The sequence below is a fragment of the Mastigoproctus giganteus genome, chromosome 5 (assembly GCF_048544385.1).
Source record: "Mastigoproctus giganteus isolate SK-2022 chromosome 5, ASM4854438v1, whole genome shotgun sequence".
Taxonomy (NCBI): domain Eukaryota; kingdom Metazoa; phylum Arthropoda; class Arachnida; order Uropygi; family Thelyphonidae; genus Mastigoproctus; species Mastigoproctus giganteus.
In genome coordinates, this window is record NC_143579.1 from 212,431,036 (window position 1) to 212,456,228 (window position 25,193).

The window sequence follows — 25,193 nt, forward strand, 5'->3', positions numbered from 1 at the left end:
ATATCAGAAACTGCTTCTTCTATATCAAAAAAATTATGCTTTTTCTTTCACTTCTAGAGTTATTTCTTCTGAACACATTCTGTTTCTGCTGCATGCCTTTTCTACAAATATTTCAGTGGACATTGTCTTCGGCTGCATTCCTTTGCTTGTGCGGTCTGGCCATGTGGCAGTCTTAAGGTTTACTTGTCTCCCAAGATTAAAACTAATGTATTACAAATTACAGTTTTACACTAACTTTTTAAACATATCAATTTTCGGTAATATTTGATTTTCTGTATTCGTTTTTTTTTATTTAATTATTAGATGTAAAAAATTTAATTGTAGATATGAAAGTTGATAACAAAAATTAAATACCACTTTGAAAAATGCATTATTAGTGGTAAGGAACTTGCAGCCTGCAACTGCTGTCTGTGAGAACCTATACAGCCCATGATCTTCAGCATTTTATCTTATTTGATTAATAGCCCAAAAAAGGTTGTATGCCCCTGATGTTTAGTTTATTTTACCACTGATATGTGTGACATTCTTTTCACAGTATTAATAAATTGTGTTGTAACTTTAAATTAAATTAAAAAATATTGTTTTACATCTTTCATATTATAAACATTTTTGAGACAGCCAACAAAAATGGCCACATATATAAAGCAAAAAACATATCCATGTTTTTTGCTTTACATATTTTATTTGTATTTACTTATTAAAGTTTTATTTTCCCAACTGCAGTTGGTTGCCTCAAAAACTCAACACACAATAATGCAAGATGAATGATAATTACATATGAACTTAACTATTACATTTCATATAATGTATAATAATGTTTAATGGAAGACAAATGTGTAATCCTTATTTCGAATTTTATAAATTCCATGAAATCATAGATATTAGATAGTTACCATACATCTACCATAAACAGTAAACTTTAATAATACAAACTTTTTTGAAACACATCTTCATTAATAGTATTTTTAGTTTGTTTGTACATAAAATTTTTATAATAGTTGTATTCGAAAAACACTAAGTAGGAAATAAAAATAGTTAGAGCTCAAGATTTAGCCTTCAGCTGTGCTACTGGATGCTGGTTATAATTTCTAAACATCCTGGTCTAGCTGCAAGCTACCGCAAAAGTGAACCGGATTCCAACAGTCCTCAGAAAGTATAATTTACTGTCCAGGAGGACTGTTTACTTAACTTTGATTAACAATATTAATTATACAGAGATATGTACAACAGGAAATAACAAATTTAATAAGCCATTCTAAGATTTTTTTTTTTTAATGCCATCTGTCTTTGCTTTGTAAAATGACAGGGTAGCCTCAGTACCCTCCAAGTTTTTTAGCCTGTACCCATTTCCTAAAAAATAAAAAGAAAAATAATGTACATTAAAATAGATATTTTCACTTGTTATATATATATATATATATATATATACACACTGCTCTACCATCAGCATCCAGCCATCTCCATATATACAAATTACTTTGATTTACAGGACAAAATAATAAATTGTGCTGAAAGTTTTAGCTTTTATGACTGCCTTTAGTCTCCGTGGAACACTATCCACCATTTTTTGTAAGTATCCTCTGATATTTTTTGCCACTCAGCCTTCAAAGCAGAGATCAGCCCAGCTCTGTTTTAGTTACTCCCTCCTCACAAACACACACACCTGAATAGCTAATTTATCTAGAGGTTCTTTATAAGATTGAAGTGTGGGCTTTGGGCACCCAGTCAACTTTTTGAAGCTCATGTCCTCAAACCAGTCCATCACAATGTGAGCAGTATGATACGGAGCATTGTCTTGCTGATACAGACCTTCCCTATGGCATGCTTCCACAATACATAATGCATTAGGACATCTGGTTAGGTCTTAGCATCTGTGGTTTTGTCAAACCTACCATGATAAACAGTCCCAGACCATCACACTGACTCTGCTAAACTTTATTGTTCGGATGATACAGTTCAGCAGGTCTCTTTCTCCAGGCATCTGCCAGATCTGGTCACGACAGTCAGACCACGTACAGTGACTCGAGACACCAAATCACTGCTTTCCATTTGTCTGTGTGCTCCAAGAATACACCAAGTTAGACAGCATCAGGCATTAGTCAGGGTGGTCAGTAGCTTGTGGATGGTTGCACGACCATGGTAATCCATATCATGTGGCATCCTGTGCACTGTACTGGTGCTGATGTGTCCCAATTGTCTCACTGAAGGCCTGTGTGTGCTGTGACAATGTTGACCTGCACTCTGAGTGGATGATTCTGTGCTGGGCTCTCCTGTCTTATTCCATCAGTTTTGGAGATTTTCCGGGTTATTTCATGGCAGTTTTAGCATCAGTCTACTTCCACTTGCAGATCACATCGCCAATTGTTTTGCCCTAGGGATCTTTAGGGCTGGTGAAATGTCACACACAGACCGACTGTTGTATAATTGTGGCACCCTATTATTATTCTGCACTGTTAACTCTGTCGATTATAGCACCTTGAATTTATGATCATAATACTGTCTCCTCGAAGGCCTATGAACATATTTATAGTGGTGCCTGGATAGGATGCTGTTGGGTTTTATTGGCGCATTAGCAACTAAGGCTATAATGCACACCTGGATAGGATGTGACCAACTATTAACAGAGGGATGTCTGGATATAAATGGTAGGGCAGTGTATATATATATCAAGTATTTTTTCATACTTAATATATATACACTGAAAAAATACTTGATGAAAGTATTTTTTCATATGAAGATTTGCACAATCATGCAAATCCTCATATGTACTAATAGTTGATTTCACTCCATTAAAAAGTAACATTTCTTATATAGTAACATACATCATATACAATAATTATAACTAATAATAATTAGTTGTTCAGTTTATTGTGAATGAATGAATAAAAAAAATAAAAAAATAAATCAGTTTTCATAAATGCATAAAGAAATTTAGTTATATTCACTTCAGTCCCAATATTGTAACTAATGGTAGCGTTCTCCAAGATTCAGTCTTCCTTCGACTCTTATTATATTAATGCCTTTCTTCCACTGACCAGAAATCCTGTCCTTAGTTTTGTCAATAATAGTACTCCATGTTTCTTTCAGTTTGAGTAACTTTGCTCAGCAGAATCAGCTTCAACTATTGAATCCACAACCAACTGTTTAAGTGATGATCTCTAGGTAATTCTGTAATGGGATGAGGAAAAATTAGTTAGTGTCGATCTTTCTAAAATGGTGCTGTGTTATTCCTTTCAAGAAAGTCTACTGTTCTCTTGTTAATCTTCGATAACAATCGAATTTCTAGACAAGATGATCACGTATCTTTAGCGAGAATTCTCTTATTTCTCTTGGCATAGGCACATCACAAATATTGTTCCTCTGAATCAAAATAACTGTATTTTGTTTTTCTCTCTCTTTGTTACTTTTCTCCTAAACGACTACTGACCCTATCCAAACTGAAATCGCTCCTACTATGGAATACCAATTTAACTTCTGGGGATGGTGCTTCTAAGACTTCTCTGAAGTTCCTGGACTCTATCTAAAGGTGCACAGTCAGGTAAATTAATGTGTAACAGAGAGTTTGTAATTCTCTTATGACCTCTCTATTGCATGCATTTTGTTTCTGCTACATTCCTTTTCTATGGACATTTCTATGAGCACTGTTCTTCTGAAAAGAAATTTGTAATTCTGCTTCTCTCTTCAAAACTAGTCTGAACATGAGCCTCCAGTAGTCAGCATTCATTCACTGTTCACCACTAAACTTACAGAACTAACATTTCCTATTCCTCATTTATTCCTTCTAAATTACAATGTACAAAAAATTAAGTCAATAAGCAACAACTATCTTTTTTGGCTTTAACCCATACACACTACACCGAAAGGACAGAATTTGTGGGATACCTGGTTCCTGGGCAAGGAAATGCTGTCACCCCTCTTGCTAGCGAACAAACCCACTGCTTGGCAGGTATACAGGTACACTGCAATCACATAGATGGTAATTCAATGTTCGTATGGATAATAGGGATGATAGTGAATGCCTGACACATGGGTCACTCTATTGCAGAGGTGAGTGGTACAGAAATTGCACTATCCCCATTTGACAGTATCAAGAGTGTACCGGGAATATGCCATTTCCGGAATAACATCTCAACATGGATAGTGCTGTGGGCGGAGAAAGGTGGTGGATGAACTTGGCCGTTGAAATCTGTCTTGCATTGTTTCAGCCAACTGGAGAGCGACAGTGGCACAAATAACCGCTGACTTCAATGAGGGAGGTGCCAGAAACATCTCCACCAAGACAATCGGGCGATCATTAGCTGCACAGGTTATGGGAGCTGCCGACCCATGAGAATCCCATTGCTAACAACCATGACACAGGACTCTACGACTCAACTGGGTAAAAGAACATCTGCACTGGACCTTGGATGATTGGAGATGGGTCTCCTGGTCCGATGAGTCCCATTTCCAGTTATTTCAAGTGGACGGGAGAGTGTATATCTGGCGGAAACCACACGAAGCTATGTACCTGTCATGTCAACAAGGAACTGTTCAGGCAGGTGGACAGTCATAATGGTCTGGGGCGTGTTCAACTGGCACATGTTGGGAACTCTGGTATGTCTAGATCTGAACGGTCCAGGTTACATGTCCATCCTTGCAGACCATCTGCATCCCTTCATGGTTATCGTGCACCCACAGGGCAATGCACCTTCTCACCGAGCCATGGTAACTAGAATATGGTTAGAAGAGCATTCTGCAGATTTTGCCACTATGGAATGGCCACCCTGTTCACCGGACATGAACCCTGTGGGGCATATCTTTGGGATGCTGTGAAAAGGTCCAATCGACCTTTTGACCTTCCACCCAGAAATGCGACAGAATTATGGACAGCAATGCAGCAATCGTGGATGGAAATACCTGTGGAATGCTTTTGTGAACTAGTGGACTCAATGCCTGGAAGTGTGACTGCCCTTATCCGAGCAAAAGGTGAGCCTACCCATTACTAGGTAGGTATCCCATGATTCTGTCTGCTCAGTGTACTTGGCGCCTCCGTAGCCAGGTGGGAAGGAGCAGCAGTGCATAGCACATGCTTCTTGATTAGACCGGGGTTCGAGCCCGTCACCACCAAATACGGAGGATGCGGAAAGGTCAGGGAATGACCACCGCATATTCCGGAGCAATATGGCCTTAGTTGCTAATGCTCCTAAAAACAAAATAACAAACATAACAAACAAGCTCAGTGTACTATAGGTTCTAACACCTTTCATGCTTGGATGATGAAGACCTCAACTGACTTCATAAGAGAAAGGGTATCTTTTGGTTTCTAAAGCTTAAAAGTGTCAGTTTCTTCTTTTGGAGAATTACATCTCCACCTCCCCCCACCCACTCCACCACATTCTCCCCTAGTCTTTTTATATATATATATATATATATATATATATATTATTTGATAATTACTGGGATTCTGCAATGCTCATTTTGAGAACCCCTGTCACTGACAAAGATATTCATAATTTAATTTAATTTATAATGCTACTAATACCACTGGACTATTCTACTATACAGCCTCCATCTCGTGAGAGGATGTTATTGCCTCTAACCCACCCATAAAAGTATTAAAACCCTCTTATGCAGCTCTTCCTTGTTCTGCAATTTGGAAACATCTTACATTTGACTGAGATCAAACTATTTTAATAGGAACTGCCGTAATCCATATAATATGCGTGTTTAGTATTAGAAAACAAACTATGCTGTAGCAAATTGGTATTGTAGGAGAGCCAAGTGAATTATGAATGCATACTTTCACACTGCTTTAACATGATCTGCAGTTCGTAATAGGAAGTTGTATGGCATTGCATGTACCTGAAAAGCATGAAATATCCTAGTTATGCATTTTTTTTGTGATGCTTGGATAGTAACGAAAGAATACCATTAAAAATTGGAAAGACACTCCCTGCTAGCCTATTAGCTTTTCTCCCAACAGAAGATCTGCACCAACTTTCAGCATTTGCAGGGTGTCGATGCTGGTAATTTAAATCTCCAAGAATACATCGAATACATGAAAACATTTTATTAAAAAAAATTGAGTAACTCATCTTTATGGCTTCTTTTGAATTACAGAAAATGTGCTACTCATGAATATATATATATATATATATATATATATATATAATTATGAATAAAAAATTAAAATTAAGTTAATAAAGAAAATGGATTTGAATTTGAATAGAGATAAAATGAAATATCAATAATATGAATTATGGATCAGGGACACTGCAAGAGCAAAGGTACCCTACAACCATAATGTATATATAGAAAATTATTTTAATGTTATGTGTAAATCTTTAATTTAACCTATGCCAATAATGAAAATACTGTGTACCCTGGGAGCGATGTATGTTGAATAAAGGGGGGAAAGAACGGAAAAGAGTAACGTTATAAACAAAGTGCGAATTTGGAAAAATGCAAAATTTGAAAAGAACGACCAAGGTAGAAATAGCAGATTTTTGAAAAGAAATAGCATTGCAGTATCTTTCATAATTTCTGTGTCTTCTTCAGAGGTCATCCACCTAAATTATGAAAAAGAACAGCAATACTCTTACTTCTGTTTCTGACATGTTCTGTATGTCAAAAAACACGTGTACGCGAACACGTTGTAAAAAATAATTTAGAATATAAATTTTGAATAAATAAAATACAAGTTAAGCCAAAATATTATGCCAAAGTATAACATACAGAACATGGATGACCTTACAGAAGTAAGTAGCCCGCCAAAAAGAGAAGACAAAGGAAGCGAGTGTCCGAATGACAAGAATGCCAATAACTTACCGCTACGTGACCGGTCGACAAAAAAGAAAGAGCCGGAGGCTAAACCGTGTATATATGTGAAGAAACTCTAGCAGCACCTAGCGTTAGACGAATTTTGGTGTATGTATATTTTGTAATTTACGTAAGCGGTGGAGCAACGCTAGGTTCAAGTTAAGTACATGATACTCAAACAACCGGGATAGCAAAGAAATATAATTGCTTACAAAGTAGCATTAGAGTAGCTAAACTTTGTTAAGGCGAAAAATTATGATTGGGTATAGTTAGAAAAATAGTACTCTGATATTGCTTTCGTTACACTAATCGCTCACAGAGCATAAAATGTAGAATTTAGTAAAGCAAAAAGATGATGAAATTAGGGATATGAAGTTGGGCTAGGGTAGTTCGGGGGTTGCAAACCCGTTCCTATAGTTAGGACCCTGAACGACTGTCCGAGAGTAGGTGCATCATGTACTTAAGTCAGTTGTGTTAAAGTGTAAGATATATATAAGTTACAATTAACAAATAAATAGATAAATAAATTAAGATATAATCAAAATTAATTAAGATATAATTAAAATTAATTACAAGATAATTACAAGGTAATACACTATGTTAGACCAATCGGTGGGTACAAGTTGGTTACAAGATAATTACAAGGTAATACACTATGTTAGACCAATCGGTGGGTACAAGTTGGTCTAACATAGTGTATTACCTTGTAATTATCTTGTAATTAATTTTAATTATATCTTAATTAATTTTGATTATATCTTAATTTATTTATCTATTTATTTGTTAATTGTAACTTATATATATCTTACACTTTAACACAACTGACTTAAGTACATGATGCACCTACTCTCGGACAGTCGTTCAGGGTCCTAACTATAGGAACGGGTTTGCAACCCCCGAACTACCCTAGCCCAACTTCATATCCCTAATTTCATCATCTTTTTGCTTTACTAAATTCTACATTTTATGCTCTGTGAGCGATTAGTGTAACGAAAGCAATATCAGAGTACTATTTTTCTAACTATACCCAATCATAATTTTTCGCCTTAACAAAGTTTAGCTACTCTAATGCTACTTTGTAAGCAATTATATTTCTTTGCTATCCCGGTTGTTTGAGTATCATGTACTTAACTTGAACCTAGCGTTGCTCCACCGCTTACGTAAATTACAAAATATACATACACCAAAATTCGTCTAACGCTAGGTGCCGCTAGAGTTTCTTCACATATATACACGGTTTAGCCTTCGGCTCTTTCTTTTTTGTCGACCGGTCACGTAGCGGTAAGTTATTGGCATTCTTGTCATTCGGACACTCGCTTCCTTTGTCTTCTCTTTTTGGCGGGCTACTTACTTCTGTAAGGTCATCCATGTTCTGTATGTTATACTTTGGCATAATATTTTGGCTTAACTTGTATTTTATTTATTCAAAATTTATATTCTAAATTATTTTTTACAACGTGTTCGCGTACACGTGTTTTTTGACATACAGAACATGTCAGAAACAGAAGTAAGAGTATTGCTGTTCTTTTTCATAATTTAGGTGGATGACCTCTGAAGAAGACACAGAAATTATGAAAGATACTGCAATGCTATTTCTTTTCAAAAATCTGCTATTTCTACCTTGGTCGTTCTTTTCAAATTTTGCATTTTTCCAAATTCGCACTTTGTTTATAACGTTACTCTTTTCCGTTCTTTCCCCCCTTTATTCAACATACATCGCTCCCAGGGTACACGGTATTTTCATTATTGGCATAGGTTAAATTAAAGATTTACACATAACATTAAAATAATTTTCTATATATATATATATAGTTATTTCTTTTTGTATTATCATTCTATTGTGGTTTATTCCGTCTTTGTTCATTTTCTTAATTACAGGTATTTTCTACACATAGGTATTATAGTTAATACATTACTGGTCTTTAAGCTAGCCTAATCTCGGTTATCTTAATTTCCCATGGCCTATACATTCAGGATTTTTCAACTTGTTACGTATTGCTAAAAAATTATATCAATTATTGATGAAAAACTGTAGCAATACTATTTTAAAACAATATGATATAATATTAAACATATTTATACATTTTTGTATTACATCACATGGACGTCAATCCCCTACTTCATCGGGAGCTTTGAGCGGATTGACGGTCCATTCGATGTAATGCATTTCTTACATACCCGTTTCTGTTTGTATCTATCACAGCTTTGCTATTTTATCCAATTACTAAATTCTAAGTTTCTATTTTTAATTTTTTGGTCCCATGTTTATCTTAATTGTTATTAGTTAAATCAGTACTATTTATTATAAATATATTATGAACCAAATTAATTTCCCATAATTTCTACAGCAACTGTGATAGAATACACAAAGCCCAACGGGTAAGTTTATTTAATATATTGCAATAACATTACTTACTTGATGTGTTTCAATGGAGGTCGTAGATTCGAAGAGTCGAAAAAGGGGAAGTTTCCCACCCTTAACTTGCTTTAAGGATGGTTATTTTTATTGCGCAGTCGCATTGACGTTTCAATGTGTTACTTCCATTAGGTTTCACGTTTCACTTCCATTAGGTTTCACGTTTCACTTCCATTAGGTTGTGTGCCGATGGTGTATTGGCCGAAGTCCCCGATCTTCAGGCCAATGTCTATTATGGTGGTTTTGTAGTTGGATTTCGATGAATTTACTTAGTTGTGTATTTACATAATTTTTACATTTATTTTTATTTCTTTTTGTATTATCATTCTATTGTGGTTTATTCCGTCTTTGTTCATTTTCTTCATTACAGGTATTTTCTACACATAGGTATTATAGTTAATACATTACTGGTCTTTAAGCTAGCCTAATCTCGGTTATCTTAATTTCCCATGGCCTATACATTCAGGATTTTTCAACTTGTTACGTATTGCTAAAAAATTATATCAATTATTGATGAAAAACTGTAGCAATACTATTTTAAAACAATATGATATAATATTAAACATATTTATACATTTTTGTATTACATCACATGGACGTCAATCCCCTACTTCATCGGGAGCTTTGAGCGGATTGACGGTCCATTCGATGTAATGCATTTCTTACATACCCGTTTCTGTTTGTATCTATCACAGCTTTGCTATTTTATCCAATTACTAAATTCTAAGTTTCTATTTTTAATTTTTTGGTCCCATGTTTATCTTAATTGTTATTAGTTAAATCAGTACTATTTATTATAAATATATTATGAACCAAATTAATTCCCCATAATTTCTACAGCAACTGTGATAGAATACACAAAGCCCAACGGGTAAGTTTATTTAATATATTGCAATAACATTACTTACTTGATGTGTTACAATGGAGGTCGTAGATTCGAAGAGTCGAAAAAGGGGAAGTTTCCCGCCCTTAACTTGCTTTAAGGATGGTTATTTTTATTGCGCAGTCGCATTGACGTTTCAATGTGTTACTTCCATTAGGTTGTGTGCCGATGGTGTATTGGCCGAAGTCCCCGATCTTCAGGCCAATGTCTATTATGGTGGTTTTGTAGTTGGATTTCGATGAATTTACTTAGTTGTGTATTTACATAATTTTTACATTTATTTTTTTTTTTACATTTATTTTTATTTTTACATTTATTAAAAATAAATGTAAAAATTATGTAAATACACAACTAAGTAAATTCATCGAAATCCAACTACAAAACCACCATAATAGACATTGGCCTGAAGATCGGGGACTTCGGCCAATACACCATCGGCACACAACCTAATGGAAGTGAAACGTGAAACCTAATGGAAGTGAAACGTGAAACCTAATGGAAGTAACACATTGAAACGTCAATGCGACTGCGCAATAAAAATAACCATCCTTAAAGCAAGTTAAGGGTGGGAAACTTCCCCTTTTTCGACTCTTCGAATCTACGACCTCCATTGAAACACATCAAGTAAGTAATGTTATTGCAATATATTAAATAAACTTACCCGTTGGGCTTTGTGTATTCTATCACAGTTGCTGTAGAAATTATGGGAAATTAATTTGGTTCATAATATATTTATAATAAATAGTACTGATTTAACTAATAACAATTAAGATAAACATGGGACCAAAAAATTAAAAATAGAAACTTAGAATTTAGTAATTGGATAAAATAGCAAAGCTGTGATAGATACAAACAGAAACGGGTATGTAAGAAATGCATTACATCGAATGGACCGTCAATCCGCTCAAAGCTCCCGATGAAGTAGGGGATTGACGTCCATGTGATGTAATACAAAAATGTATAAATATGTTTAATATTATATCATATTGTTTTAAAATAGTATTGCTACAGTTTTTCATCAATAATTGATATAATTTTTTAGCAATACGTAACAAGTTGAAAAATCCTGAATGTATAGGCCATGGGAAATTAAGATAACCGAGATTAGGCTAGCTTAAAGACCAGTAATGTATTAACTATAATACCTATGTGTAGAAAATACCTGTAATTAAGAAAATGAACAAAGACGGAATAAACCACAATAGAATGATAATACAAAAAGAAATAACGATATGTACTCTGTTCGTACCCATGCATTGCTAAAACAGCTACTGGGACAACAGAAAAAGCTAGAGATAGAAAAAAATTAAGTAAAACTACTATAAAAGCATATTAAAAATAAAATACAACATGAATTATCATATTACAAAAGAATAATATATATATATATATATATATATATATGTAGATTTACTTTATTGGCAAAAAGATGGGGTAGCATTCTGTCTCATTTGGAAAAAAAAAAAAAAAAAAAAAAAAACACAAAGATTACTGAAAATCCTAGTTTATAATTCCTCCATAATAACATTCTTGTTTATACTCTAGCATGATCACTAGGTCAAAGGAATTTACAATTAATTATTTTTGACAATGAATACAATCATTAACTGTTTTATTAGATCAGTAACACTAACAACAGAATCCATGGCAGTCCCTATATTTACTCATACCACCAGTTAAACCATAGTAGTGCCACCTAAAATCAATTTCAAAAGAGCCTGTGCTGAACACATGAAAAAATATATGCTATTCCATAATTTTTAATAATAACTGAGTTTGCCCATATCATAAAAAGTGTTTTTCTTGAATAAAATTAATTAGTTAGTAAATAAAAACAGAACTGTTTCTTGAATAAAAGTGAATAACAGTTATAAACTAATTAAATACAGAATAATTATGATGCTGTTTAGTATCATTACTACATAATTGAATTTTAAGACAAACTGGTGTTAGGCATCACTATTATAATATCTCATATTTTGACATCCTTCACAAGAGTTGCCTTCCTCTTATACTTTGAATAAGTAACACCTCCCTATTAGAAGTCTACTGTTATTTTTTTTCACTTGGGTACTGCCATCTGGGTGCCATCCAGATGGCACTGTTTCAAAACTACTTGTCCTCTTGTCAGTGGGCAAGTACACACCCAGAGGAATAAGGGTTGCCGACTAAATTTTGACTTATTTAAGCAAATATGAGAGCTGTCGAAAGGTGTACTTCTTAGACTAGTAAAACTTTAAGGCAGAAAGCCTCATATTATGTAAAGCTCAAACTATGTTGACACAGTTTAGTGCAACTGCATTATTACTACATAGCTGAATTTTAAGATAAACTGAAGTTTGAATGTTAGGCATCAAATCCATTGGCATTTGTATATGATTTAGAAAATCTTACTGTATTTAAATATGAGTCATACATGAATGGTAAATGCCAGAAAATACAACTGGAACTTTATTCTGTTTTATAGCAATAAGCATTAGTAATTAGATTTTTAGCAAGATGCCAAATACTAGTGGAAAGCAGTTCAGTGGAATGTTGGGTAGTAATCTGGTCTTGCATACACTACTTAATTATAGCAAATCATTGGAACGGTGACAGAAAGGAAATGTAAAAAAATTAATAACTTTAGCTTAGACCTCGAAAAAATACAAATTCATTTCCAAGTGTTGGAGATTGAGTCTACTAGTTCTGGATCAAATAAGTCTAACACTTATCATGTAATTATGTAAATCGTTAGACAGTTAAAATGACTTTTGCTGAAGAAACTGTAACACAAGACCAGTAATAGAACACATTCACAAAGCCATTGCTGAAATTCATAACAAGTTCCATCACCAGCTGTCAGTTGCAGGCTCCGAAAAAAACGATAAGTGTTTGCCTTTTTATTTACATAATTGTTATTTTATATTGTATTTAATACGTAGTCTTATAGTTATAGTTACGCTGGTTATTTTTATTTTAATTTAGATAAACAGTTTTTGTAGATATACGTAATACTTAATAACCGTTATTTCGTTTGAATCTTGCAGCCATTGTTTTTGTATATAGTGGTAGGGAATTCAAATTTTTAATTGAATTAGTTAGGTAGCTCTAACGTATAATTTACAGAGTATTACGCTTCACTGTTTCTATTAGATAGCGTAGTATCGACATTTAATTAATTTAATTTATTGATTTTATTAATTTAAAGTATCATGCCCCAAACTAGAGCAGCAAAGCAACGGGCTCAAAGTGGCAGGAGTGTTGTGATTTGGGGGAGAACTGAGGGGGGGCGATTCTCCAACGCATCACAGCCTAAAAAAATGTGCAACTTGTGAAATGTTTGCCGAACTCTCTGGAACGGAACATTACATTGCCATGGGGAATGTCTTTGTGTGTGCGCGATGTAAGAAAATCAGGCGACAACTCAGCGTTGTTATGGGCCTATATGAGAGTTTGAAGGAACAGGGTGGATGCCCTCGAAAGATCTAAATTGAAGGGCCCATCAGGTTCTCAGCTGCCCACATCAATGCCAGAGCTTGCACTTGGTCATCACGCAACACAGCGGCAGTCCCCAAGGCAGAATGCGCTGGTCCCTCAGGAACTAGTAATTGTTGGAGACTATTGTCAGGGAAACGAGAAACATGCTTTGTAAAAAGGCTAGGTGGAACAGGACCAGGGTATGTCTGCCAGGGGAAAAGGTTGATGACGTTGTAGAGCGGATATCATCTTTTAAGGGCACAAAAGGTGATATAGTTGTACACATTGGCACTAATGATATTAGGAGTAGGAGACCGGCAGAATTACTTAACAAGTACAGGTCACTGTTGAACAAAAGTCGAGAATTAGGGTTGAATTTGAAAGTGTCTGCAATTCTACCCAGACACGATAGAAGAGAGTATATGATGAGAGCCTTGTCGATCAATTCGGCCCTGGAAAGAATGTGCAAGGCTCAAAGGGTAGAATTTTTTTCAGCCTGGACTGTACTTGTTAACAGGAGAGAGACTGCTTCTATAGGGATGGGATACACTTAAATAGAAAGGGTGCAAGAATATTTGCTGATGCTATCGAGGCAGTGTTAGGTGGGTCGGAAAACTGCTAGCTTGGGGGGATACAAGGACTAATAGTTTAACAGTAGCCGTAGGCAGAGGTGAAGGTGATTCTTGTACAACTTCTATTAGAATAAGTAGCGACCTGGAGCGCGGGGTGTTGGGGGTTTCAGGGACAGATGGCAGTCATCCTGAAATAGGTGGGTATATGGGATGTGTTAGGGTAACTAAGAATAGGAGTAGGAGCATGTTTGCTTGCATGTATACCAATGCTAGAAGTACAGTAAATAAATTTGATGAATTTGAAGTGTTGGTCAAGACATCAAAGGGGGATATTGTTGGGATAGCAGAGACGTGGTGTCACACAGATATAAGGAATGCTGAACTGGAATTTGGGGAGTACAATGTGTACAGAAAGGATAGGCAGGATAGAAAGGGAGGAGGTGTTATGCTGTTAATTAAGAAAAACATAAAATCAAAAGAAGTGCATCCAGTTGATATAGATGAACAGTGCATTGTTGAGTCAGTTTGGTGTGACATAAGCATTGCGAAAGCAAAAATAAGAGTAGGAGTGTGTTATAGGCCTAATGACTCGAATGAGTACAATGAACAATTGTACAGAGAAATAGAGTGGGCTAGTAAATCGGAATTTCTTATAATGGGGGATTTTAACTTCCCAGATATTGACTGGAACTTGTGGGTTGGTCACTCACACACTACTCAGACTTTTGTGGATTTACTGGATGATTGTTTTCTGCAGCAGCATGTTCGAGAGGCAACCAGAGAAAGTAATACTCTTGATCTGGTTATCGGCAGTGATCATTCGTGTATTAAGAATTTGCAGATAAAGGAACCACTAGGTGGCAGTGATCACAGTGTACTGATGTGGGATTTACTTAAAGATTTAATTACCATCAGGGGTAAAGGAAAGGGTTTTTTCTTCCGTAAAGGTGAGTACAGTGGTCTCCGACAGTTTTTAAATTCTGTACAGGGGGATCAACTGACGATGTTACCAACAGTAAATTCTAAGTGGGAAGCATTCAAGGAATTAATCGTGGAAGCTACTAAAAGTGTCATACCTATTAAGAAATACTGTTCAAGGTTTAGGCCTAAATGGTTATCTAATGAACTAATGAGACTCGTAATAGAGAAGAAAAATGCATTGGATGCATATAAATTATCAAGCGACTCAGAAGCCTATGGCAGATATTAGCTAGTCTGTAATCAGGTGACAAAGGTGGTTAGGCAGGCGAAGGCCGATTATGAGAAATCCTTGGCAAAAGATGCTAAGAAAAACAGCAAGGATTTCTTTACTTATTTAAACTCTAAAAGGAAGGGGATGAATCCGATTGGTCCACTTGACATTGATGGTTCGACTTGTTGATGATCCTGCTCAGATAGCAAACAAACTGAATGAGTATTTTGCATCTACATTCACACATGAGGAATTATTAAGGTTTGAAAATGGCAGAAGGTTATCAAATTGTAGCAGGATACTTAATGATTTTATAATAACTGAAAGAAAAGTGGAGGAGAAATTGTTAAAGTTAAAGATCAGAAAAGCACCTGGGGTGGATGGGATCTATCCAGTTATATTAAAGGAGGCGGCAAAGCGACTAAGCAAACCCTTAGCCATAATTATGAAAGCGTCCTTGGACTCAGGGGAGGTTCCCACGGACTGGAGATGTGCAAATGTATCCCCAATTCACAAAGGGGGGATCGAAGGGTGACACGAGTAATTACAGACCAGTTAGTTTACCTTCTGTTCCGGGTAAAATAATGGAGTCACTGGTTAAAGATGCATTGCAGGATCATCTAGACAAGACTGCAGCAATAATTCAGACACAGCATGGGTTTGTTAAGGGAAAGTCTTGTCTGACAAATTTGATAGGATATTATGATGTGGTTACAAAGGAACTGGATGCAAAAAATAATTTTGATATCATATATTTGGATTTCAGGAAAGCTTTTGGCACTGTTGCGCATGTAAGACTATTGTACAAATTGGAGCAGAATGGTATTAAGGGTAAGTTGCTACAATGGATAAAAGGATGGTTAAGTGGGAGAAGACAGATGGTGGTAATCAATGGGTGCTGCTCTTCTTGGACGAGTCCCACAGGGTTCGGTGTTAGGTCCACTGTTGTTTTGTATATTTATCAATGATATTGATGAAGGTATATCAGGCTTAATATCGAAGTTTGCAGATGATACAAAGGTTGGCAGGGTTGTTAATGACAGTAATGGCAGTGTGCTACTGCAACAGGATCTAGATAATTTGGGCAGATGGGCTAAGAAGTGGCAACTGAAGTTTAACCTTGACAAATGCAAAGTACTGCATATGGGTAGAAGTAACCCCAGAGAAACGTACCAACTGTGTGGTACTACACTTAAGGTGGTAGAAAATGAAAAAGACCTGGGAGTAATTGTGCAGTCAGATATGAAGTTTTCTGAGCAATGCAGACAGGCTGCCAGGGCAGGTCATGGGGTTTTGTCAATGATATATAGGAATTTTGCTAGCAGGGAAAAGGAGGTGATTATCCCTCTGTATAAGGCAATGGTCAGGCCACGCCTTGAGTACTGCGTACAGGTCTGGTGGCTTCATTTTAGGAAGGATGTAGATTTACTTGAGCGGGCAACAAGATTGGTGAGGGGAATGAAGGGATCCTCTTATCAAGAGAGGCTTAAGTTCTGCAAATTGCAGTGGCTGGAGACTAGGCACCTGCGCGGTGATCTGATTGAGGTATATAAGGCCTTGAATGGGTTGAGCACGCTGAATTCTGATGGGATCCTTCCACTTGTTCAGATTACGAACCTAAGGGGACATAAATTCAAATTAAGAAAAGACATATGTAGATTAGATGTGCGGAAATTTGCCTTTAGCCAGCGGGTGGTTAATTGCTGGAACAAACTTCCATCTGTCGTTGTGGAAGTTGATAGGTTGAATAAATTTATGGAGGAACTGGACAGGCATTTGGAGGGAATGGTGTGATTTTTTTTTTTTTTTTTTTTGGCTGATGCTGCATAAGCTCATACACTTGCTTTCTTGCATCAAATGCCACTGCTACTACTACTACCACCCAGGGCAAGTCTCTGATTTGTTTCACAATGTTACAGGGCATTTTTTAAGCTTAAAGTAGTCACTATGAAAATTTGTTACAGGCTGCTTAGGAGTGTGAAAAACTACTTTCTCAAACATGTACCAAATAGATTTTCCAATTTTCATTATCTACATTTCAAAACTATTTTTCCAAAAAAGTGTATTAAAAATAATTAATATAATTTTTTGAAAATCTTTATTCATTTATTTACATGATCATTTTTGTTATCAGAATTTGCAGTAATACCTATACTTTTTTTTATAATTTATAAAATCATCTCTGACAAGGTGGAAGTGACTTTGCAAAACTTTAAGCATGATTATCTAAAAATAAGCTTCATAGTAAGAGTAAAAAATGGCCAGGTTTGCACCTAAAATTGCCTCCTAAATAATGAAAGTTACATGGTTAAAGGTTAACTTCTAAAGTTACATGGTAAATCAATAGAACATATATTAAATATGGAAAAAAAAAGTATTACATGTATTATTTGAGAGTAGTCACTTATGATTAATTATTCTTGGTAATGAAATTATTGCAAGTTGCCACATAAGAAACATATATATTCTGTTTGGCAATAAACATCTACTCTTTTCGACTCCTAAACAGAACTACTCTTAAACAATTAATGTATAAGAATACAAAGGGTACTAGGAAAGTTTTGCAATACAGCTTTGTTTATTTAATTTTTTCAAAGTAATTTCCTCTACATTCAATACACCTCTCCATCCTCCAAAACCAATCTTTAAACCAGTTCTGCCAAGTTTCACTAGGGAGTAAAGCACACTCGTTGTCCCAAGCCCGTAGAAGGTCCTCATCACTGGAAAACCGCCTCCCTTTTAGCTTCATTTTCACATGCGGGAACAGTGCAAAGTCGCAGGGAGCAAGGTCTGGACTGTAGGGAGGGTGCTCGAGAAGTTTCAGTCCTGTCGTGGTCAAATATTCGGTGCAGGCTTTGGCGCGGTGAGCTGCAGCATTATCGTGATGGAGGTACCAGGTGTCCATTCTTGACTTTGGCCGCAGGTTCTTCATAGATCCAATGACTTTAGGCAGGCATTGTTCAGTATACCACTTAGCTGTGACTGTCTTCTGCGTGTCCGAAACGACATGTTCCACAATTCCACTCGATTTGAAAAATACAGCTATCATTTTCTTCTTTACAGATCGGGATTTTCTGACAATTATGGGTGTGTCGTCATCATCAAAGACCCAAACTTTGTTTTGAGCCTTGGTCGGCAGATCGTAATAGTACAGCCAAGTCTCGTCACCTGTCACGATGTTGTTCACATACCGAGATTGTCCCTTATCAAACTTTTTTAACATCTCCCGGCACCAAGTCACACGTCGTGTCATCTGCTCTTTAGTCAGTTGATGCGGCACCCAGAGAGAACAAAGTTTCTTCACGTGCAAATGATCTTGCAGAATCGAACGAATTGCTGGTGCATTTAGACCTAAAGTATCCTCTATTTGTTGGTAGGTCACTCGCCTGTTTTCGTCAAGCATTTTCCTCACAGCAGTAACGTTTTCCTCCGTAACTGACGTTCGTGGCCTTCCCGGCCTCTCAGAATCCTCCAGAGTGAAATTTCCCCTTTGGAATTCTCTATACCACCTGAATATCGTTGTACGATGTGGACAATCATCATCTAGTGCAAGAGTCATTTCTTCTAAGCACTGGTCTATGGTTAAATCACGCACGAAATTATACCGCAAAACTGTCCTTATCTCATTTCGTGACCACGATGCCATCGCAAGCACTTTACACTCTCACTACTAATGAATAACTGAGCCCATCGACTTGGCGCGGCGGCTACTATGCACGTATGAACATGTCTCAACATGCAGCTTCCTGTGATTCATTGTTGCGTCATATTGCAAAACTTTCCTAGTACCCTTTGTATAAGTGCTTCTTGAATGCAAGTGAATAAGATTTATGAATTAAAATATTGAATCAGCCACGATCATTGATATGGCTCAATTAACAAATCTTATATAAAATCTGAATATGTAAATGATGGGAATTACAATCTTCATTATGTTCATTTGTCTAGGAAAACTATACAGTTAGAACTATCAGAAATTCAACAAAACAGATTCCTTACCACAAGGCACAATGAAGCTGTCATGTTTTTCTAAATTCCATGTTGTTTTATGTACTTGAACTTCTATTTGGCCCTCAAGAACAATAAATATCTTAAAAAAGAAAATAAATGATTATTGCCAATCAACAGAACAGATTCAAAATAAAACCAAAGACTTAAAAGAAAAATCTTGCTAATTAGAAAATACTGCTCCTATGATAATAACAATATACATAGCATTACATTTAATTTAATCATTTTATTTAATTTTAAATATGTTTCAAGAGCCAAGTTTCTCCATAAAAGATCAATATGCAGCTTAGGAGATGATGGTTGGTCTCCCAACCATAAAATACAAACAATTAAAAGAGGGCATGAATTTGAAATTTAAATTCTAAAAGTTTAATAAAATAAAAACAAAACAAGATTTTTTATCTTTGTACTGAAAATAAATACTTCAAATTCAAAATATCAAGTGTTCAAAAGAAAAGTTATTCAAATTTGTTACATCAGCAAATTTAAAGGTAAAATAAAAACTTGTTAATTCAAAGTTTGAGGGGAAAAAATACCTCTGTTTCAATTTAAGCACATTTGAAATATCTGCACAAGAACAATTAAAAGAAGGTATGGGTAATAATCTGGCTTTGCATACAGTACTTAATTAAGCAAATTATTGGAATTAAGTGTATTAAAGATAAATTTCTAGTTGGATACTCTTATTAACACCAATGAATTCTCACAATTATCTTTAAAATGGGAACTGTTTCACTGTGGTACACATTTGTGAATAGATGACTAACATATTAATTTAGTCAATATGAAAAAGATAACAATTGTAGAAATTCAATCAATTTCTTGCATATAACAACATATTGCTAAGTTTTGTTTTCACCACTAATCATATAGTTTGATGTATACAAGCTGTGCATTGCTATGTTGTTTATTTTGTATAATTGTAAATACCTGCTAAAGAGAGAGTACCCATATTTTGGGAATTTGCTATAATCCATGCAAAATATGACATTTCTATTTTTTTTTCAGTACTGTCATTTATTCAGTGAACTTTGTCACTCAATGTGAACTGCTCATGAAAATTACAGCTATGGCTTGTTAATCACCATTTATGTATGGCAGTGATTAGTTTTAAGACATTTTAGAAGAGCTGGAAAAATTTAACCTTCATAAGATGCTATTAACAAAAAAAAAAAAAAAAAACCATGGTAACTGCTTGAAAGGAAAACATTACATACAACTATACAAAATAAAATATACATACTATGACTTGCAGAATGTTAGTGTTTCCTGTTACATTTTTCATTTAGATTAGAAGTCTGTGATCAAATTTTTATGTCTTTTGTCTTTTAAATGGTTTGACCAAGTAGTATTGAAAATGAGAAGAAAACTCAAGCAGATTCCATAGTTAATATCTTCCATAAATAGTGACTTGGTTTATGCACACAAAACATAATTTAATTCCACACAGCCAAGATAAATTTTACAACTGTAATCAAATGTACCTTTTTTACATTTATGAAAAATACCCACATGCTGGGCAATTTCCTACCTCTTCACTCAGCCATTTATGTAAGTCAAACTGGTTGCTGGTTCCTACATAAGCTAGTCTATGACCAGCTTATGTAGCTTCAATTTGAAAGAGCAGGCTGCACTAAGTTAGAAAGCACACTGAGTAAGTGACAATGCTAAAAGAGATGAATGTCACCTTTTTGTATGGACTACAAGCATTAAACAGCAAATAATATCCCAAAATATTAATACCCTCTCTCTTTAATGTATATCTTGTACACGACGTGTACAAGATATACATTAAACTTTTATGATGACTTTTACAACAGCATAAACGAAACTCAGCAATCTTTGTTATTATGGAGAAATTGAAAAATATTTCACATAACCCAATAGTTAATTGTTTTTAATCTCCCATTGTGACATTTACTATTACTCTCTCTTTCTCTTATATTGAGCACATACATGGAGTGGAAGATACAAGGAAGATGTACAGCATCTTCCTTGGGAACTGACATATTCAAATACAGTCGAACTTGGTTATTATCGTCCTTAAGGTTGTCACAGACATTCTCTCAGATATGAAAGACAAGGTGTACTTGCTACCTGGGAGTCTAAAATGCTGATGGAACTGATATTCGGGTGACATTCAAGTCAAGTGGACCCAATTTCATGGAGGAATGCTGCCCCTCTGTGTTACCAGGCAATACTAGGTGGTGGATGACTCTCATCAACCAGTGCAATACCACGACTTTGCTTATTGGAGGCTTGAAGTGGTGGAACCCATGCTCAGTCTCCAGAACTAAGTTCCAGTCAACTCTTCCCTATCTCTTCCATTATGCAGTATGACTGATGACTTTCGAGGTTATGATGAACATCGTGGAGAGATCCAATCTTCCTTACATTTCGAGGGTACAGCTCTAAAATGGTGTTCGCAGGCTGGCCTGCTAGTTAGTACACCAGACCGAACCTATTGGTAACTCTTTAGGAGGCTTGTGGATCAGCTAGTGTATAATCTTGCTACCTCTACTCTGCCAGATAGTGACTGGGGGGAGTCCGAGTAGTGTGTATGCGGGGAAGGGGCATTGTCGAGGCCACGTTATATCAGGGATCTGGGTATATTCTTATCATGTGTATGCCGTATCCAAAAATTTCATTATTTTCATACAGCATGTCCCACCAACTTTTTCTTACTATTGAATACACCACAAATTGTAAAACTATTAGAGTAAACTTATCTGCGAAAAGATGTAAACCTCCCAAACACTTCCTAATTCATTTCACAAATATACGTGGTCTCAATTCTAATCTCAACGATGTCCATTTCCACATGCAGTCTGCCAAACCCCATGTACTTTTTCTGACAGAATCTCAGTTATCGGTTTATTCAACTACTACTCATCTCAGATGCCCAAATTATTCACTGTATGATTCTTTTTGCCTCAAAGGTGGTACTTGTGCATATGTCCGTTCTGATATTCCCTGTCAGAGACTTGGCAATTTGGAATCTCCTCTCTTTGATCTTCTATATCTTAAAATCTCTCTACATCACTGTGCCAAATTCATCTGTTGTCTCTACCGTTCTCCCACTCCACTAATCACTTGGAGCTCTTTGACTTCCTCTCTCTTTGCAACTTGACTTTCTCCAGTCCAACTTTCTTAACAGTGAGGTAATTTTCCTTGTTGATTTTAATGTTTGCAACTCCAGCTGGCTTCCGTTTTCTAGTTACACCAACCCAGCTGGTCAAGATGTTGAGGCTTTTGCAATTACCAATGATTTGCACAGATTGTTTATTTACCTACAACAATATCGGACAATCCTAACCATACAGTCAACACGCTTGACCTTTTTCTCCCAAAAAACCCTTCTAAGTACACGGTTGAAGTGAGTGGTCCTTTAGCCACCTCAGATCACAACTTGGTGACTGTCTCTTCTCCAATGGAGCCTTTATCTCATGGCTATTCCCAACCTTATATTGTTTGGCATTACAAGAATGCAAAATGGGATGACCTGCGAGATTTCTTTTCTTCTTTTTCTTGGTCAGATTACTGTTTCAAAACTTCTGATGTCAACGTTTGCTCAGATCGTCTCAGTGAAATTATTCTTGCAGGAATGGAATCCTTTATCCCACACTCCACTTTAAAATCTCGTCCTTTATCTAAACCTTGGTTTTCCAATAAATGTGCTAATGCTGTTCAAGAGAATGTTGCATATCGTAATTGGCTTGTTTCTAATTCTTCACTTTCATTTTCTGCCTACACGAAAGCTCGCAATAATTGTAAAGCGGTCATTAATCAGTCCAAACTAGTTTTTGAACAGGCTAAGAGTAGGAAACTGGCTTCTTGCCCTAATGGTAGCCAAGCATTCTGGTCTCTTCCCAAAGCAATTGGCCGCAACTTTTTCCCCATCTCTGCTCCCACCTCTGTCCAAATCAGATGGTTTTGTTGTCACTTTAGCCAAGGATATAGCTGACCTGCTAGCATCCCATTTTTATTCCAACTCATGTATTAATGATCTTGGTAAAACACCTCCCACCATTCCCAACACACTCCATTCAATGCCTCCTGTGGTCTTCCATCAAAAGGATGTCAGAAGGATTTTGACAAATCTTGATGCTAAGAAAGCTCTAGGTCCCGATGGTATTTCTCCACTTATTCTCAAAACCTGTGCTCCTGAACTTACTCCTATTCTTTGCTGTCTTTTTTCATTTTCTAATTCCAAAGGTGTTTTTTCCTTCTGTTTGGAAATTTGCTCATATCCAGCCAGTTCCTAAAAAGGGTGACAAATCCCTCCTATCCAATTATTGTCTCATTGCAATTACTTCTACTCTTTCAACATAATGCAGAAATCAATTAACCGCCAACTCTTAAACTGATCAATGATCGCCAGTATGGATTCCGTCAGTGTCGATCCACTGGTGATATTCTGGCTTATGTTACCCATTTATGGACTAATTCAATGGAAAGGTTCGGTAAAACACAAGCTGTTGCTCTTGACATCTCAAAGGCTTTCGATTGTGTTTGGCATAAAGGTCTTCTAAACAAGCTTCCATCTTATGGTTTTCCAACTGTATTTTGTAATTGGTTATCCAGTTTTCTCTCTGATCGCTCACTGAGGGTGATGGTAGATGGCTCTCTGTCTTCTAACTTCTCCAGTAATGCCGGTGTCCCCCAAGGTTCAGTTCTTTCCCCCACTCTTTTCCTCTTGTATATTAATGACCTTCTTCCATTGACTGGAAATCCTATCCATAGTTTTGCCGATGATAGCACATTGCATTCCACTTTCCATTTTGAGAAACCTTGCCATGAAAATCTGCTACCAATTCCTTAAATGCTTATCTTCAGGTAATTCTCCAGTGGGGAAAAGACAACCTAGTTGATTTCAATCCTTCTAAAACTCAGTCTTGTCTTATATCTCACAAAAAGGATTCTTCCTCCTATGCTTATCTTTAGTGACACTCCGATTTCTAAGCAAAATGATATATCTCTTTTAGGGATTACCCTGGCTTCTAATCTCTCTTGGCACAAGCACATTACAAATATTGCTTCCTCTGCATCTAAAAAACTTGGTTTTCTCTTTCGCTCTTGGCGTTACTTTTCTTCCAAACAGCTGCTCACTCTATAAATCGCAAATCCGCCCTGCCATATAATATTGTTCCCACATCTGGGGTGGTGCCCCAAAACCTCTCTCAGGCTGCTAGATTCCATTCAGAAGAGGGCAGTTAGGTTAATTAATGATTCATCTCGAACAGTCTCTCCACTCGCTGTCTCATAGACATACTGTTTCTGTTGCATGCCTCTTCTACAGATACTTCCATGTGCACTGTTCTTCTGAATTGGCTTCTATAATTCCCGCTCTCTCTTTCAAAACAGTCCAAACACGTGCTGCCACCAGCCAACATCCATTTACTGTCCAACTTCAAAATCACAGAACCAACTTTTCATCTTCCTTGTTTATTCATTCAACTGCCGTTTTCTGGAACAACCTTCCTTCTTATGTATTTGCTGAAAATTACAGTCTACAGAAGTTCGAGTCTAATGTCAACAAATATCTTCTTTCATCTTCTCAACCTCCAACCCAAGCACGGTACTAAGTACTATAGGTTCTAATACCTGTCATGTTTGGGATTTTCATAAAAAAAAAAAAAAATTCTGTATTATTAGTGTTCAGCATATTTTGGTGTCAGTGGTATGAACAAAATGGATTATATGTGCACGTATAACACTACTTTGAGTAAAGTGAATTCCCCATGATTCTGAAAGTAATTTTGAAGAAGTAAATAAAAATAAAAAAATTTAAAGGTGACGTGTGAACTGTATATGTCTTCCATGGCAGCCTATCTGGCATGATGCATTACTCTATACCAGCAG

At 36.1% G+C, this 25,193-nt stretch overlaps 1 protein-coding gene across 1 annotated transcript in view; it reads right to left on the minus strand.

The window, feature by feature from the left end:
• Positions 1-1,249: 1,249 nt before the first annotated feature.
• LOC150086082 (uncharacterized) overlaps positions 1,250-25,193 on the minus strand; it is a 193,498-nt gene continuing 169,554 nt past the window's right edge. The window contains exons 19-20 of the mRNA XM_090374790.1: positions 19,320-19,410; positions 1,250-1,350 (exon numbers count right to left, since the gene is read on the minus strand). Coding sequence (XP_090230916.1) covers positions 1,256-1,350; positions 19,320-19,410 — 186 coding nt within the window. The 3' untranslated portion in view covers positions 1,250-1,255. The remainder of the gene's footprint in view (positions 1,351-19,319; positions 19,411-25,193) is intronic.